General features: G+C 36.8%; 2 protein-coding genes across 4 annotated transcripts in view; one reads left to right on the top strand and one right to left on the bottom strand.

Annotated features, from left to right (window-relative positions):
• Nucleotides 1-4,350: 4,350 nt before the first annotated feature.
• On the bottom strand, nt 4,351-19,442 carry LOC140152178 (protein YIF1B-B-like). The gene is made up of 8 exons (XM_072174479.1): nt 19,350-19,442; nt 15,982-16,015; nt 11,657-11,904; nt 11,062-11,166; nt 9,086-9,225; nt 7,685-7,840; nt 5,891-5,984; nt 4,351-4,659 (listed from the first exon to the last, which is right to left on the bottom strand). Exons 1-8 carry the CDS (start codon nt 19,440-19,442, stop codon nt 4,483-4,485), a joined length of 1,047 nt encoding a protein of 348 aa, XP_072030580.1. The 3' UTR covers nt 4,351-4,482.
• Nucleotides 18,502-20,739, top strand: part of LOC140153098 (dynein regulatory complex subunit 5-like) — a 50,139-nt gene continuing 47,901 nt past the window's right edge. For 2 of the 3 annotated variants that reach the window (XM_072175718.1, XM_072175716.1), the window contains exon 1: nt 18,502-18,611. The gene's annotated coding sequence lies outside the window, so the exon portion shown is untranslated. Of the gene's footprint in view, nt 18,622-20,739 lie in introns of all 3 variants that reach the window. The other variant, XM_072175717.1, reaches the window with a different exon arrangement.

Genomic DNA, 20,739 nt, shown 5'->3' with positions numbered 1-20,739 from the left:
AGAGGTGTAACACTCATGGTGTAGCCACAAGAGAATGGCTGCATGCAGTTAATTGGCTGGATGCCGACTTCCAACCTCCAATCTTTGTTGGCCATTTCTTCTTTGTCACGTACACCTTTATTCAAGAGAGCCGTTGCTATAGATGTTTCAGTCTACCATTTGCAAGTAAATTTTTCATCTCTTCTAGCCAACGAAAGAAATAAGTATCACACTACAAACCTTATTTCGACTCCTATAGTGATTTTACCATTTTTGCAACACCGACTGAAAACACCATTCATGTCAATGAATCATTGTTTTATGTACTGAAAGATGATTGGATGGGTGACCAAGTAATCGAATACATAACATTTAATAAAATTAAGTCAATCAAACCATTGATCACATTGATATCGATTACGTTTTGAACATTACATGTATAGGATGTTGAAAAGTGTAACTTTTTCTGAAAGCATCATTTTTGGAAAATGTGATAATTTTTGACCAACAAAAATTGATTTTCAAAAGGAAGAACATCGGGAGGTGGCAAAAAGATTCCTCTATTCACAGGTTTTAAATTTTTCAAATCAACCTAATGTATGTCAAGTTATGCAAAGAAACGCTTTGTAATTTTAGGGGTCTTTTTTTGAACTCAGAGTTGTATTATGTACATCCAAATCGATGCATTTGTTGGCGGTTACATGTGTCTCATTTCACATATTAGTTAGGAATAAATACCAGATTCCTCCAAGTGGAGATCATTTCAATCATCCCAAGTCACATGGTTAAGGAATGTTCTTTGTATTCCTAAACCATGTGACTTGGGGATGATTGGAAGTGATCTCTACTTCGGAGATGAGTCTGGTATTTATTCTTTGCTATTATATGAAATGTGACATGTAGCAGCCGACAAGTGCATCGTTTTAATATGGATGTACACATATGTGACAATGTTGCTATCTGATCCCTCAACATTGTTAATTTCATCAAGAGATTATCTCTTATTTCAGTGTAATGATACTTTTTGTGTGCAGTTTTAGGAGTCTGTGAAGGAGATTCCTAAAAAGAAGCCAGTGTATTTCAGTGGTAAATGATAAAACAGTTTCAAGACCCCATTTAAAAAAATAAAGCCACATTCAGTGAAATTTGTACAAAATATTAATATTTCACCTGTTCAGAAGAGATATGGGACTATGGTGATGGCTTTAAAAAATTGGGTGAAACCTTAAACAGATGCCAGTCAGTGCATCAAAAAATCCTGAAATGGCAAAACAAATTCCTGAAAAATGTACTTTGCCTATACATTTGTGCAGGATCATCCGAGTAAAATTTTCAGGAAATTTCCTGACGACTGGCAACACTGCTTAAAATGATTGTAGTGTGTATGCATACATTGTGCATGTGTTGTACCTGGCTTTGTATTGTGATTCAAACACACACCTGCATACCCTCTTGTGAAGCACACACAGAGACGCAAACAGTAACATGGAGCATATTTATATACTGACCATAAATGAAATGTATTTGGCTCACAAACCCACTGTCACAACTTGCTTAAGATTCTACAACCAAATAAGATAAATATTTTCTTTTAACATAAAAATAAACTTTAGTTCTATGGTAGCCAGACTTTTTTTTTACTACAACTACAAACTATTCTACAATGGACAAAGCATTTCTGCCCAAATGGGTTGTGAGATCAGTTATTTAAAATGGAGATGGCAAATTTTATCACATTTTTACTCATGGAGGGGAAGCAGTGTAGCTCCAGAGTTTTTTGCAACCAGTGAACAACCTAGTTAGTTGTAGTAATGTATATATGTGTTAACCTTTGTATCACTAATGCTTTCTAAAGTTTGTTTGGCTGATAAAGGCGGAAATTATTCGGCTTTTGTTACTTCGCGCGTCAGTAAAGTCCTAACTCGCTCTCACGTACATTTACATAAGCGTGCACCAGTCACACATTACGCAATGCACAACACGCATTGCACCCAACTGCATTCATGCCATTCTATATCAATACAAGGTGTTATGAGTCTTTATTTTTTCCACCTTATATATAAGCCGAACAATTAAGCTTTATAACAAAAAAATTTGAAGTATACTATATCTTGGTCCCCAATGTGAAATAAACAAAAATAGAGTAATAAAGTGTGCCTTCTCATATTTAAATTATTTAGTTATGATACATCAACAACATGTTAATTTCAACAGCATATAGTGTGACACATGGATAGATGAATGTCTACTACACTTTCAAAGATAGGAGAGTATGCAATATCTTTTTTGTTTTTGGTTGTTGGTGGTCTTAATTAGTACAAGTATTTGAGAAATTCACATTTCATATTTGCTTCTGCAATTCAAACTTGAAGTAGATGTTAGAAACTTTTCCCCAATATTTGAGTAATATCCATACCTTTCCCCAAGACACAGACTGGTTATAGATATAATATAGCTTAATAAATGCATGTCACTTAATGGGAGCAGGGTTATCTTTAAGCATTTTGCTGAAGGGGTATATTCAATTTTTTGTACCCTTTCATTTGAGATTATTTTTTTCTCTGAAGGGGCACAAATTTTTCGTCTAAAATTTTCCATTAGTAGCTACTATTAGCATACCCCCTCTCCATTTTTTTGGCACCATTCAAATATCTCAATTGAATTCATACATGATGAAGATATCTGGTATTTCCATACCAAATCATGGAATATTTGAAGGGGTACGAAAAGTGTGTGAACGCAATGCATATACATTACACATGCTATTTGTGTGTTAAAAGAAAACCCTGAAAAATACTGAGATGTTGAGGCGTCTAAGCATGAGCCCTGCAGGGGGAGTGCATTAGATGCGTCAACATCTCAGTACAAGTGCGAGCCATTGTCCTAGGAGGGTATTATTTGTCCTATGAGGGTATTATTTAGGGATTCAATCATGTTTAACCGTTATTCATCACTGATTAACAATGATGCGTCCGCGTCGTCTGCATAGTTTACTTCGCGAGGGCAGTTTAGCGAAGCAAACCACAGATGCGCCGGACGCGAGTTGTTAAAACTGGACCTTTCGCTAATCAAATGCTTGTAACATTGCTTCTTGAAGTCACATTGGATTCAATGTGGTGTCATAATGTGCAGGATTAGATAGTACATCTATTAAAAAAACAAAAATTTACCCCAATATTGTTCAGTTTGGAATTTGTGATTATTTTTCCAAGTGTAAGGATACTTTATTGGCGCAGTATACTTTGGTTACAGAGACCGTGATATCATGTATTGAGCCAATCAGAGATATGTTACGAATAGTCAGTATGACTGAAGGAGATTCAGCTTAGAATTGCAAACAGACTTAATATCTCTATTTTGATTGGTTTTAAGCAATCGGGTACACTGAAACTAAGAAAATTTTATGTATCACATGGATCATTGTGCTATCATTTCATATGCAAAGAAAAAGTATATTTTACAATGTTTTGAGGAGTAAAGCAGTACTTGCAAAAGCTTAATTCATCAATTGTTTAAAATAATTGGTACAACCAATTATTTAGCTGCTTCAAGGGTATATGATTACCATGAAGTTATCAAACATGTCCCCATCTTTGCAAAATAGATTGATGGCTGTGACTCACAAAGATTTAATTTGGGAAAGTACAATTTCCCTCCAAATGCACACACTTACCAAAAAGGCGCTTCAAGGGTTCCTCACTTTCTCCAGCCCTTATCAATGACTAAATGTACAAATCTACATCATTCACTATTCAACAACAAATAAAGGATCAAGACTCGGTTATTTGCATTTTTCAAAAACAGCATTAACATTTTAAATTAGATGAGTGTCATTTCATTCAGTAATGTTCAGGCAACAGAACACTAGTACTATCAAGTACTGAGGTTCCACGACACTGAACAACACTTTGGTTAGCACCATGAGAACAGAAAAAGAAAATTGCATATCAGGATTGCCTGATCCTTTAATATGTTTGAGTAGTGTATGAGTACCTTATTACAGCTCATGAGTAAATCATTTGTGTGTAACAGGTATTTGAACTCAGAAATTAGTTGCCCGAGTTGAACCACTCAGTGCTTACACTTCATTTCAGTTCAAATTTGGAAGTGACATCAGTGCTTTTACATGGTTGCACCGCAAACGCGCCAACAAACTGCCCTTGTACACCTGAGCATACACTCTGCAGGAGTACGCTAATGCACACTATACTCGATACTGTGACCAGTAAAATACATACGGCACTACCAAATTTGAGTTGACAAAGTTAAAATAGAATTCTGCATGCATGGCCTAGTGTTCCTGCCCTGAAATGTAATATATAGCATCTCACTAGTACTCTTTTTTAAAAGTATGCCTGTTTCCACAATTCATGATAATTGGCTACACTTGTTTTCTGCAACTCTGTGAGTTCTGTAATCAAGCACAGAATTTTGCATCCATTTGGCTAGGCAGGCACACTAGTATAATAACTCGGACCTATTTGTGTACGTTGCCGAGTTTAATCACCAATCCTTGGTCACTTTGGGTGGTACTGCTGTACTTAGATGTCTTGTTAGCCAGAAGATGAAGATAGGTTGAAGGGCTGCAATGAAAAGCAATAGGTACATGCGTCTCTTGTTGCCATGCCCGATGTGGTCTGGATGCGACTCGGGGAGAATAATCAATTTTAAGTTGCGTCCCTGCAGAAGAAAATATCAAGATAGTCAAATATTATTGATAACATGCAAGACTTCAATTTCTTATGAACAGGTGGTTGACCCAATTGACAAGCAACATGAACCCTATCAAAATTTTTGACATCAGAAGAAAGCTCATATTTTTGTCATTATCCCAGTAACATTCCTAACCTGAGGTGAGCCTTGTTTAGATGGTACACATGTATCAGGCTTCCCGTTAGTAAAGGCCATTAAGCGCCCAGACGCGTATTTTACAAATTTGGACGCAAGTTCACATGGCTAATCAAGTATTTTGCGTCCATGTCAAATGCATGTGGACGCAGACAAAACTTCGAAATTTTATCATTAATTGATGATAAAAATAAGAAATATTTATTCTTTTATATTTTTAAGATAATAAAAGCCCCAAAATTTTGACCCACCTGCTGAGAATTGAAGTAAATTCTGCAATATTTGTAAATGCAACGTCAGGAAATCGTGCACTTTTTGCATGTTTTCCGAACGATCGCTAGCTGATTGATGGCCTGGGGAAGTCCCGAGTGATTTGTTTACAAGCAAGCACGTGCAGTTAATGTTTATTTAATTATTTATCACAACCCGACAATATTCAATTTTTAATATTTTAAGTTTATTTTCTCATAAATAATGTAGGTTTCCTTTATTAGTATTATTGTTACGATGAATAAAAGCAATTTTAAAGCCAAAATCCAAATGATAACCCTTTTTCGTATTTTTTGTGGCAGCGCGTGTTTTAGTTTTTGTAGCATCAACTACACGTTAATTTAAAAATAGAAATGCGGAAGTGAAAGTACGAACGAAAATTGCTAAAGATTGACAGACTTTGCTCATGTTTTTGACCACGTTTCGGACCAAAACTGACACAGAAATGAGAAAAATTATCATAGCGAATGGAGATAGAATATCACAGCGAAAATGCACTTTTATTTTTTTTTAACAATCAACATTTGATGAGGTGTAGACCCGGGGTAGGTCCTACGTCACGTGTGTATCGTCATAATCGTGAATTTCAGATGGACGCACAAAAATCTGTCTGGACGCAAGTTTTTGCAACCTCGTCAGCAAACTTGCGTCATTACGGACGCACATTTTTAAAACCTTAACGGGAACCCTGACATGTATGAACAAAAACATGGTAGTAGAATGATGTACTACCCAGTACGCATCAGTAAGAATTATCCCTCTACCACAAACACTGATGATGTATTTTACTTACCAAAAAGAAGACTATAGCAGCGCTTGTGTACAAAAGAGCCACCCAATAACCCATATTTCCAACCAAAATTTGTGCCAACAGACAGACTATCATTCTGAAACGGAAGAATCAACACAAAAAATATTAACGGAGCTTGAATACACACTTACTAGTTTTAACCAGTGTGAATATGAACACACTTGTATGTTTACATTCATTCTTTTCTTTGTAAGTTTGATGAACACTGCTCCACAAAAAAAAAAAAAGCGCAGTGATTTATAGTGCGCTACGCACAGGCACAACGCCTAGACGTTGATCCACAAGCCTCAGCACACTTTACAGGTTGTCGCTGACCACTACGGCCCCATATCATTCCATAAACCATTAAACATCAAATCAGGGACTTTGCTGCTTCAAGAGCGCACACCCTAGGCATTCCACAAATAACCTTCGCAACCAGGATCAGCTCCCCGAGTTTCGTACGGGGTACAACGAGACAAATTAGCAGTGAGTTCCTTGTCCAGGGAATTTCAAGCTAACTCAATTTTTCCACGTGAGCGTACTAGGCACCGCCAGGGTTCGAACCCGCAACCTTTCGCACCACAGTCGAACGCTTTATCGATTGAGCTAACTTGACTGCTAGATTGAAATTGTTGCCAGTTTCCAGTTGTGGGAATATCTAATTTAGTATATTATGCTGGTATCACATTGTTACTTCAGTCACCTACAGAAAAATATTACAGATAGGGAAACCCACCACTTGAACTACTGCATCCATCTTCTTAACCCGAACTCCACCAAAAGCCACAAAAAGATACTAGAGCAAGATACTGCGAGTGCAAGTATTAAACGCGATGTGATTGCGTCATCATGCGAAAGCACATTTTGTGACAGAAAGCTTGGCCAGCCAAGGCAAACCCCCATGGCAAGGTATGGCCATGAGCGTGTCTAGCAGCCGGTGGGTTGGGGGTTCAAAACCGCACCCGCAAAAAATAAAAATTCTCTTCATCTTCTTCCTTCCTTCCCCTGCGCGAAAAAGCCTCAGTGGAGTTAGGGTTATACAACCACTTTTTCCCCCTCGTCAGGGCGTTCCCTAACCCTAACTCCACCAAAAACCACAAAAAGCTACAAGAGCAAGGAAATGTGAATGTCTGGAACTTGTGTGCGCTACATGTTGTTTTCATTATTTCGGAGGAAGCGGCTAAACATTGCGCTTTTATTCTGTAGTTCTTTTGCTGTATCAACAGAAAAAGTATCGATCTTCTTGTAATATTGAGTGCCCGGGTTGAGTGGCAATGACTACAAAACTGGACATTCTTTAGCTTATTTTTGTTGTTGAAAGGGATTCAATCATGTTTCACCGTTGTTCATCACCGATTAACAACTCGCGTCCAGTGCATCTGCGTGGTTTACTTTGCTGCCCTCGCGAAGTAAACCATGCAGACGACGCGGGCGCATCTTGTTAATCGGTGATGAACAAGGGTGATTGAATCCCTAATTTATCAATACTGAATATGCACAAATTATATGTTCAGTTGTGTAAGTTCATACTTGCAGGTAGTAAACAAGAAGTAGAAAGATTAAAACATTCAACTGCACTCACCAGGTTATTTTCTCAAATATTTCGGAATTATATGTTGTTATTAGTTTTTCCAGTCCCCACCTTATGAATACAAGTGTACATCGCATACTACATGACCCAAACTTGTTATCACTATTCTTCCATTGAACTAAGCCACTTTTTAGTAAATTTGAAATGTTTTAGATCAATATCCCCTATCTAACATGCATATAAGTTTAAAGTAAAATACTTACCCCACATATTTATAACCACTAAATGCTATAAGATCCAAGGTTCTAAGTGTAGATTGTATATTCATTACGTAGAGTGTGAGCACAACTGCTAGGATTTCTATGACTAACCACACTAAGGCCGAGCTGGCTTGAATACCTAATTCTTCTGGAGTAAATCTGAAATGAGTGAATTAAAGACAAGAATCAAGACTACTTTTCTAAATATGTATTCCAACAAGGGCCAAAATAGCCCTCAAAAATTAAATTATGGGGGCAATTTTTGAAGAAAGTAGCCCCTGAAAGGAAACTATGAGGTTTGTGGCTCAAAATAAATGGAGATTTAGGGTATTTATCCCTTGAAATCCTGAAAGTAGCCCTCAAAAGTTAAATTACAAGGCGACTTTTTTCAAAAGTAGCCCCCAAAAGATCTGATTTTAATTTAAGAGTTTAGGCTGATATCCCTTTCAGACTTGTCAGTCTCACCGCATTTGGATGGAGACAAACTGTTTTAAATCTTTTGCCTGCATCAAGGTTAAATAGAGGGACACAATTTGAGTCACATGACATGATAGTTTTTGTTGGTAAGAAATCCCAGTAAATACATTTTAATTGTCCTGATTTAGTATTAGAGATCTCACATTCAAAACAGACCTCGAATACAGTCCAACCTCCCTTATCAGGAGTCTTTTATCCAGATCTCTCCATTATCTGGCTGTCTGATCATCATAAACCTACTCTGACACCATAAATAAATGATCTGAAGCATTCAGAAGGACATAACCATGTAGCATACAGCAATCAGATACCATCTCTCAGTGTTATTACCCCATACTGAGTAATTGCATGCTATTAGCACTTTGGTCATTCAATGCAGAAACAGCTCCGCAGTCATCTACTTTTGCAATATTGCCATGTGAGAGTCTTTGCTTAAGGGGGTACTACACCCCTGCCCCAATTTTGTGCCTATTTTTGCATTTTCTCAAAATTATAGTGCATTGGTGACAAGTAAGATATGTATATTATAGGGCAAGGACTACAACTACTGCACTGGAAATTTTATTTCAGCACAGACAACAGTTGTGGAGTTACAGTCAAAAATGAGGAAAACCAGTATTTGATCAATAAATCAATAACTACTTGCCTTGAGTTGCTGAATTTTCAGTGCAGTAGTTGTAGTCCTTGCCCCTATAATAAACATATCTTACTTCTCACCAATGCATTATAATTTTTGAGAAAAATGCAAAAATATGCACGAAATTAGCCTGGGGTGTAATACCCCCTTAATACATAAAACATGAACATGTGTTTACAAAATAAACCATGCTCAACAGTCTGACTGACAAGAGTGAGGTTTGGCTGATTCATTCCCTTCAGGTGAAATATTAGTATGTACAACAAACATGATCAACCAGAAATATTTACCTGTCTACTTTTCCAAGCGCAACACCTGCTAATAATAAGTATGTGACGAATCCCATGACTGGTATGTATAGGTCTGGTGCATTGATCTCGTACCGAGGTGCTATAGGCTCATCTTGTTGATTGTATCGAATGGACCACTCCTGTCAACAGGTGCAAGGGGGTCAATAGAACCATTTTAGTGACTTATCATGCTACAAGAATTACAAACAACTTCCCCATTCTACATACAACATCCACCCAAAAATATGATTTACTTAATGAAAATAAATGAAGTAAAACTTGATTAAATTTTATGATTGACAAATCCAAAAATACTCACTAGTTTTAGACTTTCGCCATCTTGGCTTCAGAATGACCATTGGGATCATTGACCGCTGCTTCCGGCAATTTTCGCATCACTCTGTGGCTTAGTTCAAAGTCTAAAACTAGTGAATATTTTTGGATTTGTCAATCATAAAATCTATCAAGTTTAATTTCTACAATCCTACAAATGCATCTATTTCATAAATGAAGTAGTTGATAAAACACATTTGATCAGATATGAGATTTACAGACTCATATGTAATGTATAGTGATCAAATATAATATTGAGTTGAATCAAACTAATGAGAAAAAACAATTATGGTCCTATTCAGTGCAGATTGCAGAACAGAGATGAACATTGTTGTTCCACTGGTTCCACTTTGCATTCACTATCTTCATTTTAGTAAGTCCCTGACATTATTAAACTGTTTAGATGACTATCAAATGTCACAGAAACAAAGCTTACCAATATAATTAGTGGGTTTTTAGCGGGTTCGCTGTCGGATAAGTCTAGAATTGTCAAGCAGAACAAGCAGATCTCGCCTATCTGCTAATTTTAAAGCAGATAGTTCTCTGTTGACAAGGGGCAGTCTTCAGTGAACGACTCTTTTCAGAGCCACCAGTAGGCAAAGGGCGGCCTCCATGTCTCATTCTTAGGTACTTTGTCCTGAAGAAGTCAGAGCTACTCCTTGACAGTTCTAAACTTGTTTGACGGCGAACCTGCTAAAAACCCACTAACTGTCCAACTACTTTTATATTCACAACATGACTTGTGTACTGTAGATAACAGGGCTTATGTTCCCTGTGTGTGTGGTACAGGCTGTATCAAAATCATTGGTAACAATCAATTTTAATGTTTATTAAAAATCCTGCTTCTTCCAAATGCAACATTGGATACTCTTGAAATGTCCAGAATGTACAATTTATGACTTGTTATACAATTAATCTACACATTTTATTTGGATCTTAAGTTGAATTATGATGAGTCAGACTCAACTGTCGGGTACCAATAAGTTTGACACTGCTTATATGTTTTGTATTGAAGTTCATCTGGTAAATCACAAGAGGTCCAGGAGCAAGAGAGGGGTTCCTGTTATATCTCCATGTTCCAATTAAACAACAGGTGTTATACCTCCAATGCTATGCGCAATGAAACACACAACTGTAGGGTGTAACACAACATTCTAGGTGCCCTTGAGTCAGTCAGAGGGTGATTTAAGGAAGCCCCATCATGCACTGCGAAAGTGTTATCACTAGAGTTTCAACTGCCACTTTACTTTTCAAATCCCATTGAACTCTGTGTAAAAGATGTTGTTTTAAAATTGTATGCGTGTCATTATTTTTCAGAACAAAAGTGATGTGTGTTTAATGGATAATTCACACCTTCTGTAGATAACATAAAATGTGAAATCGACCAGCATGTTCACAGCGTTTTTTATGTTCATATAACTGTACAAATTCAAATTTAACCATGCACTTCTATGCAGCATAGCAAAGCAGTGGTGTCATGTTACTCACACTGGTCGCCTGCTGCACAGTAAACCCAGTGGGGTATTGGGTAGTACTTAAATCATCCTCTGAGTCACAGTTGTCTTGGATTGGCTGCCCTTTCAAATTCTGAATTCAAAAAATGGTAGAATGTAAATGAACTCATTGTGATTTGGCACACTTACCGTATGTGTGAAGGGACAGAGCACAATGGCAAGTTTCTTGGCAACGTATGTAGTATCCACTGCAAAGTAGTACTTGAGTTTACTGACAGACATAAATCTGTCAATCTAAAAAAAAAAAAAAAAAAGTACAGTATTATAACTGACGAAAATTACCATGGTTTCAAATGTGTGTTGATGGGAATCAAAGGATTCACACCAATACATGTGCTGCCTGTTTAAAGGTGACTTTACCCCCATCAAAATGCAGATTTTGGTATTGGGGTGAAGCTGGTATTTTTCTCACACCTCTTGTGAAATTTTAGGTCTTAAATATGATTTGTTTAATTAGGTGGCATGAATAAATTAATGTTGTAACCCGTACAAAACTTAGGGAACTGATCCTGGTTGCGAAGGTTATTAGTGGAATGTCTAGAGTGTGCGCTCTTGAAGCTGCCAAGTCCCTGAGTTGTTAAGTGGTTTATGGAATGATGTGGGGCCATAGTGGTCAGCGACAACCTGTAAAGTGTGCTGAGGCTTGTGGATCAACGTCTAGGCGTTTTGACTGTGCGTAGCGTACTATAAATAACTGCACTTTTTTATAAGCTCATGCACTCACCTGTTTCTCCATAACATCTTTACCCTGATCAGCCAAATTTGCTCCGTACTGCATAGCCATATTCGCCATTGGATCATTCAGGTACTGTTGTCCAGGAAACTGCTGTACACCTCCATCATTGGGTGGAGGTGCCCCATATCCTCCCTGGGGTGGAGGTGGCCCTGTACTTGTGTCATCAAATAAGGGTGTTGGTCCCTCTTGTCCTCTTGATTTCTGGGTCTTACGTTGATGACCCTGTTGCTTGTGGGCTGCAATGAAATTACATGTTTGAAGATCAGATTACAATGAAGTCAATGAAAAGTACATTGATCTGTTTTTCTTTATGAAAACTGTAAAATTGATACCACTACAGAAATGGGTACAATTACTGAATAGGGTGCAACTTGCTAGACTTGAGTCCAGTCCTCGTTTACGGAATTTAGGGTTAGGGTTTAGGGTTAGAGTAGGGCAGTCTTGTAATAAGACTAGTAGAGTTGCACTCTAATCGGCAATCGCTCCCAGAAATGATAACTGTTTGTCAGGGGGTCAAACCCCCACCCTTTTTATTTTACCCCACGCTTTTTAGCCAGACACCCTTTTTATCAGGAACTGAACCCCCACCCTTTTGTGATCAAAGTTTACAACATCGTAGTTATCAAATTTGGAGGGGTGATACCCCGCAGCTTATTCCCTGATCACTCGTGTTAACTTTAAAAAAAATAGTGTCCCAAGCCATTCACGGACTTTAGCAATTTAGAGCCACCACTTAAATCAGGCGAGCTACAACCCTGCTGACAATGCTTGATTCTGATAGCGACCAAGAAGTTCCATTCCAATCTCTCGTCTTCCACAGAGCACAAGTGCTTGTTGTACACCGTTTTTGAGGTTAATACAATCATGACAAACACATTTGACACCTGAACTATGTGAAGTTTAATTCTGCATCCGATCATCGAGATGGCAAATTTCTCGAAAAACATGATACATGTTTCTGAACATGTTCCCTCATTTCTATAATTTTTCTGCACTGTCTATTCATCTGTTTATGCGATATGATTTGAGAAAAAAAAATCTAAGACAAACACACTTTCATTTGTTTTCAGTGGCGTAGCCAAAGGAGGGCAAGGGGGAAGCTGTCCCCCTGTGAGAAGTCTTGCCCAACCAACCCCTACATCACATCTATACACATGCGTGTACGAAATGCATATTCACATCAATTTTCTCATAAACATGGTTAATGCTGGCTGAATGCCTGCATGCACAAAACACAAACACAAAAGCCTCAGAACTTAACATGATCAATAAACAAAGAGTACGGTACAATAAAACATTAGTTCAATGACTTGATAAAAGGAACAGTGCTCAGCGAATGACGTACGTAGACTAAAAAATCTAAAGTATGCTCTCATCAAAGGTTTGCAGCATTTATTCAGCAATTTACTAATATTTATTGAAATTGCTGTAAACTTATGACATTTTACACTGCAGTTAATGCCACTGCGATGTTGAGTGTTGACGTTGACAAGCATGAAAAGTAAAAAAGGCAGAATAAATTTAAAAAAAATAAATGAACAGTCAAAGCGTACAACACATATGCATACATGTAGAACGTTCAGCAATGTTCAGTGACTTGACAACAGCAGGGATCGCGTCAGGCTCAGCCGTCAATCAGAATCTTAGTCTCAGACTCAGTCGGGAGCTGTGCGAGTGTGACCAATTTAACTGAGAGTAAAAATTTCATTTGAATGAACACAGCACAGCTGCCAATCTGTCAGCTGTATGCGATCGTGTGTCACACATTTCAAAATACAAAAGGAACTCACAACTTATAAACTCCTCAAAAAAAGTTTGGAAACTTAAAAAACGGCTGTATATCAGAAATTTTTGAAATCTATCTCTATATTGTTTCATATCAATGAAAACATTGTTCTTTCCTGTCAACAATGACACCTCATAATTTGTGACGATAACTTATTCCACGGCTGAGTAACTTTCTTTGAAAGACAGAGAGGTCTCAAAGAAAATGTGCCAAACTGACCGCTGTCTGCGCTCATCTTATTGCTTTTTGAATGAACGCGTGGTTTAATGCATGAATAAAAGAATGAATGAAAAGTTGTTTGCAGTACATGTACATCATGTTGAATGAAAAGTGTTAGGACGGGATTAACAGTTCTCTATGGATCAACGCAAGTCAATCTCTCTTGCTGGTCATTTGCAAGAAAGTTCTAATCAACCATTGTTCGATTATCACATCTGGATAAGGCTCAAGCTATTGGTCAGCTTGAGCCTGGCATACTTTAGAATCAAAGTTGTGACAACTTTTGGAGTTTCCCGCAGTATGATATTCTTCTTTCAACAGACCGGAGATGTCACAGACCCAGAAGTGGTAGCCCAAGAAAAACGGTTGCATAAGACCGGTACATCAGGCTGGCAGCACTTTGAAACCATTTTTAATGAAACAGTGTGATACTGATTCCTTAAATATTCATGTTTACCGATTCTCGGGTAAATGGCACAGACAATGGCAGATTTGGCACATTTTGTTTGAGACCTCCTTGTCTTTCAAAGACAGTTACTCAACCGTCCATGGAATAAGTTATGGTCACAAATTTGGTCTCATTTTTGACAAGAAAGAACAACAATGTTTGTAATTTGTATTGATATTCAAACAATATGTAGGTATGCCAGGCAAACCTTAGTTAACACATAATTTGCTAGTCAGCCAAATTCGCCTAGAACACAATACATATATATAAAAGGAAACCTACATACATGTACATAAATATGTTGTCTATACTTCACTTACATGCTTATTTAACCATATGATTTTTTATGGTGATAAGTCACTCGCACATGGAATTTTAGAGGGATTTTGATAGCAGTTCCATTAAAAAAGCTGCTATCAACATGAGGTCTAAGATCTAGAAACACCACCGAAATGCTTTTTTTGGGAATTTTGCTAGCTGAATCTTTTTGATGAAAGTCAATCTTTGACAAGATGTAACTTTGCTATGGAAAGTGCTATGAAAAAAAGGTTTTCAGTTTTGGCTTTCTTTACTCAAGAGCTTTAATTTGATATATAAAATGATGCAGTTTGATGGCAAATTTGAATTCACCTGGCATACCTACAATATGGAAATACAATGACATGTAGATTTAAAATATTTCTGATATATTTTTTAAAGCCATTTTGCGTATCCATGTATCATGCCCGGTACCCCAGGTCAACATAAAAAGTGGTAACCATGTGTGTTCTAAATTTCGCGGAAAAGGGGTATTTTGTTGACTGAAATCGCGGACCGCAAAATCGCGAAAAAAGGGGGTATTCTGAGCATTGTCTCCGCGAAATTTAAAAAAAAAGGGGTATTTCACAGGTTCGTTCGATCGATGTCTTCAGCCCGAGTCTTCAGCCTCCATCCTCTGGCATTTCATTGATTCCGCCCTCAATCGTCACAGCGAGAGCGTCAGAAGGCAGCTTTTTTACTATTGGCACGGCGGTTTCCGATATAGTTGTCTAGTGGGTGTTGCAATGTATGCTCCCGCGCTTTTGAAGAGAGCTGAATGAGCGACGCGAACATCGATGGTGTCAGATGTAACCGTTTTGGCTGCCGTATACACTTTTCCATGTGGTGAATTGAAAACATTGCGGGAAACATTGTAATTACCCCAGTTAATAACACAGGATCATCTGGGAGTACAACAGACACAAAGTAATGTTCATACTTGTACATTTTGTACTTAATATATTAAAATATTTGGAGTCATTGAAAAGGGGTGTCTGGAAATCTTCTCATTGAAAACCTTGAAAAAGGGGGTATTTTTACCCTGATTTTGTCAGTGATTTGGCAAAAAAGGGGGTAAAATCAATGAAAAATCAGTGAAAAGGGGGGGTTTGAAAAAGGAAGAACACACATGGTTACCACTTTTTATGTTGACCTGGCGTTGTGCGTTTATTCTCGACCAAATGAGAGCTGCACAGTAATGGAAGGAAGGAAGGAAGGAAGGGGTACCGGGGTATCATGCATGATGCGGGCAATCGTCACCACACTGTTGGCAGCTGTGTCCGTTTAAATAAAATTTTTACATAGTATTTACGCATGCATGATGATGACATCATTGACATGCATACATGTAGATTTGTAGTTTTAGTTTAAATACTGACACACCATGGACATACTGACATGACATTGGCATTGCATTGGCATTGCTGATGGCTGATCATGCTGAACTGAATAACTTCAATAAGCTTATAAATAATTATGTGGGCAGTGCTTGGCACAATTTTTACAGCGTGCAAACAAGACTTACACCAAGACGAACACCTAAATTAGGAAATTGTAACCTACACTTACGATTCCGGTATCCAACGGCACATCCATACTTACAAGGATGCAAAGGAATTACAAACAATAATAAATTTGATCAAGATTGCGACTAAATTTGTGTGTGATAAATTTGTGTACTGTCAGCAGCTAGACTGAGTCTTCCAGTCCCTCTTTCTACTCAGCGGAACAAAATTACACAACGGCCGTGCGTAGACTTTCAAAGACTAGCAGACTTATCCTGCCCAGTAGCCTCGATTTGACGTGCCACGAAAAGAAAGCCCCCTAGGCTGATAGATATTATTTTATCTTTAAAGGCACTTTGTGGTACATGTTTTTATTGATTCTTGTTTTGTAAATTACTTTTTCATCCATTTTTGTGTTTTATTTCACCATACTTTTGTTTTCTTTACTTTTTCATCAATGTTCTTGTTTTGATTATAATTTCAGTTTCATGTTTTACTGGTAGGCCCTATGATCCCTTTTTTTAATTTTTTATTTATTGACCTTTGCATTATTATTTTTTTGTTTACTGACTTTTTCATCCATTTTCATGTTTTACTGAACCCTTTGGATCCTTACTTTTGTTTTATTGACTTTTTCATTAATTTGTTTTGTTTATTGACATTTCATCCATTTTCATGTTTTAATGGACCTTTTGGATCCACTTTTTGTTGATTTTTTTCTTTGTTTGCTTTTTGTTTATTGACTTTTTCATCCATTTTCATGTTTTACTGGACCCTTTGGATCCTTTCTTTTGTTTTATTGACTTTTTCATTAATTTGTTTTGTTTATTGACATTTCATCCATTTTCATGTTTTAATCCACTTTTGGATCCACTTTTTGTTGATTTTTTTCTTTGTTTGCTTTTTGTTTATTGACCTTTTCATCCATTTTCATGTTTTACTGGACCCTTTGGATCCTTACTTTTGTTTTATTGACCTTTTCATTATTTTTTTGTTTATTGACCTTTTCATCCATTTTCATGTTTTACTGGACCTTTTGGACCCTTACTTCTGTTTTACTTTTTGTTGATTTTTTTTTTTAAATCCATTTTCATGTTTTACTAGATGGATCCTTTGGTTCCTTACTTTTGTTTTATTGAAGTTTTTATATTTTGTTTATTATACTTTTCCATTCATTTTCATTAATGTTTTTGCGTATTGCCCTTTTTCATCCATATTCAATTCACTGGAGTGGACGGATCCTTTGGATCCTTATTTGTTTTATTGACTTTTTCATTAGGCCTAATTGTTTTGTTTATTGACTTTTTCATCCATTTTCATGTTTTACTAGATGGATCTTTTGGTCCCTTCTTTTGTTTTAGTGAAGTTTTTTTAATTTTTTTATCATACTTTTTCATGCAGTATTATCATGATTACTGGACCCTTTGGATCCTTAGGACTACTTTTGTTTTATTGACTTTTTCATTCATTTTCATTACTTGTTTCTTTTGATCCCTGTTTTGGTTTCATCCTTTTCGATCCCTATTTTTGTTTCATTGACTTTTTCATTCATTATCTTATTTTATTGATTTTTTTCATCAATTTTTATGTTAACTTGAACCAATCCCCCTTTTTTTTATTTATTTAATTTTTCGTTCACTTTTATTTTTGTTGAATTTTTAAATTCATATTCATGTTTTGTTATTTTTTTTCCAATTTTCATGTTTTACTTGACCCTTTTGATTCTTACTTTTTTAAACATTTATTCATTTTCATATGTTTACTTGAGTTTTTGATCACTGTTTTTGTTTAATAACAATTTCATCCATTTTGTAGATCTTTTTTTCATCCATGTTTTCTGGGCCCTTATTTTGATCCCTACTTTTGTTGTATTGACTTTTTCATTCATTTTCTTGTTTATTAAAATTTTCATTCATTTTTATGTTTTATTTGAAACTTTGATCCATATTTTTTTTTGACCTTTTTTTCATTTATTTTGTAAATTTTTCCATCCATTTTTTTTCACTTTTTAATCCATTTTCTTGCTTTGTTCACCTGATGTTTTTTGTTTTTTGTTTTGTTTTGTTTTTTTGTTAACCAAAAGTTTACGATATGCTCAAATTGATTTTTTTTTTCTCCTTAGGCCTATAAGATCTTTTTTTTTTTTCCCAGATCTTCTTCGTGGCTGATTTTCAGATATTTTCCCTGACAAGTAAAAACAAATTCTTGGAGCAAATTTGTGAAGTTCTATCTAATTGAGAAATGTATAATCATCATTACAACAAATATGCCAAAAATATGTAGTTTGAAAAGTCATCCGGCTGTAGCTGTAGTATATAAGTTGTTGGTGAGCCTTTAAAAATTCTAGCAGAAACGTCAAGAAAAAGGCCCTCAGCTTAGAAATTCTTGACACACATTGTCAGCGTTTTTAACATTACCCTAAAAACGTATCTAAAAATTGCAATTAAATCTCTTATTCGAAGTAAAAACCTAAATTATCCCATTCTTATTTCCAAAACATTGAATCAATTGACAGCTAATGCTAATAATGGTACAAAATCTACCTTAGAAAAAAATACAACAAATTCACTAAACATCTTGATACAGAAACACTACGAGTTGTCACAGCAACGCCAAAACAGCTGAGAGAAAGTCGGAATATTGGCAAGAAAATAAACCTGTTTTTCTCTAAGAAATAAGCCTTACAAGGTAAACAAAAGTGCGTGAAATAAATGTAGATTAGAAGAATGTATTAAATACAATAAAATTAATGTACTGATTAAGTATTTTCCTTCATATTTATTGATGTGCATGACTTGGCCTGTTCGTGAGTTTTAAGCTTACCAACCACCAGCAGCACGTCTCAGCAAGGCCAGGGGCCAAAAAGGCCAAAAAAAAAAAAAAGAAGAAGATATTTACTTGCCCTCAACCGACCGACCCTAGTAATGGCGATTTAGTTTAGTTTAGTTTTTATTTAGCATTGCAACATATACAAAAATACAGAAAAATGGTAAGACATCAAGTACAATAAATGCATCAAAATTTAACAACAATAATAAAATGTGCACAAACCACAAAATGCCATCCCAGATTGGAACGGCATACACGCCACAACACCAAAAGTTGCAAGGCAAGGATAGCCCATAAAAGCCTGGCTACGTATGCAGGCTTATTTCCAATGGGGTCCCAAAACAAAAAAATGGCTGTGGACGTGGAGGAAAATAGAAAAAAAAGAGACATTTGGACATAAGCCTACATACGTATAAATTCTGCAGATTCCTGCTTCAAAGCACTATCAGCCAGGTGTTTTTGACAGCCTTTTGAAAGCCATCCTGTTGCTTATGGACTGAATTTGAGGCGGCAAGTCATTCCAATCTAAGATGGCATTATAGTAGAAGGACTTGTTGGCAATACCTTTGACTCTGGGCACAAAGAAATTAAAATTACTAGATCTGGTACGATGGGTATGAGCACTTGAGGTTCTAATGAAGTTGTTTCTGAGGTATGGTGCACCAGTATCATTGAAGATGTTGAATACATGGTTAAGCCTTAATTGTTTAGCACGGTCCTGAGAATTTAGAAGTTTAATGGAGTTACGAGTCAACTGATCAATGTGGGACCCAGTGTCCGATTTACAAAATTTTTCCTACCTGCACTGGTGCATGTAGCCCAAAATTTCTACATGCACAGCAAAAAGTGTGCATGCACCAAAATTAAAGCAAACATAAAATCACATTGAATCACAATCATTGTCAGTTAAGCTTGTAATAATATTCCGGCTCCACTGTCAGTGTCATTTTTATGCCGATCACTTTCGCCGATTTCTTAGCCAAAACACTGGATGCTGTGGCTTCATCTGTTCTAGAACTAGTCGCCCGACGGGTGCACAATTTCCAGAATGATGTAAGTGTTTTTTGAGCTATTTCCTTTTTTGCTGGACATTATTATGATTATTTTCCGTACGTAAACAAATATTTCCCACAGTTTAAATTCCGGTTCTTTTTTTTTTCAATTAAATGAAAATGACAGCTTCGACATGTGCGAGGGTATCGGGAATTGGTGGATGACGTCACATTACGCTAGCCCCTCTAAGGGTCTCGGACCAGACTGTATGTGGCTATCGCGAATGTTCGTTAGGATCGACGAGTATCAGACCGACGCAAACTGGCGGTGTAGAAGACTAGGGAAGTCAATGAAAAAAAGTGACAGTTCTCACGTGATAGGGGTATCGGGAATTGTCAATTGCGTCAGCCCTGAAGTCAGGATGTTGCGCTAAAAATAGATTGGGTTTTTCCAAATCGGACTGACTGCTTGTTTACTTTTGTATATTGGCCTTGTCATATCGCTAGCGCTAAAATCGTACATGCACGCGTGCAGGCAGGTAGTGAAAAGCTGCATGCACAAAGGGAATGTTACATGCACTGGTGCAGGTATGCAGGTGGTAAATCGAACACTGGTGGGACCTGGGAGACAAATTTAGAATAAAGCGGACTATTTTGTTTTGGGTGATCTGTAATTTGTGTTTAGCTCTGGTACTGATACCAACAAACCATGCTGAACAGCAGTAATCAAGGTGACACTGTATGAGAGCAGCACACAAATTTTTGCGAAGGGTTTGATTGAGATAGTTTGAATGCCTATAAAGAAACTTAAGGCGCCCAATGACTTTCCTGACAAGAACATCAACCATGTTGTCACCCGAGAGTGTTTGATCCATTGTGATTCCAAGATAATTAATACTATCTTGGGAGCAGATAATTTGCCCGTTATAATTGATGTTAAAATCAGTGACTCTCTTTAATTTCACATGAGAGCCAAATAAAATACACTCGGTCTT

This window comes from Amphiura filiformis, chromosome 5 (assembly GCF_039555335.1).
Source record: "Amphiura filiformis chromosome 5, Afil_fr2py, whole genome shotgun sequence".
Taxonomy (NCBI): Eukaryota; Metazoa; Echinodermata; class Ophiuroidea; order Amphilepidida; family Amphiuridae; genus Amphiura; species Amphiura filiformis.
The sequence above is the reverse complement of the archived record's forward strand: the minus strand, read 5'-3'. Positions and strand labels throughout refer to the sequence as shown.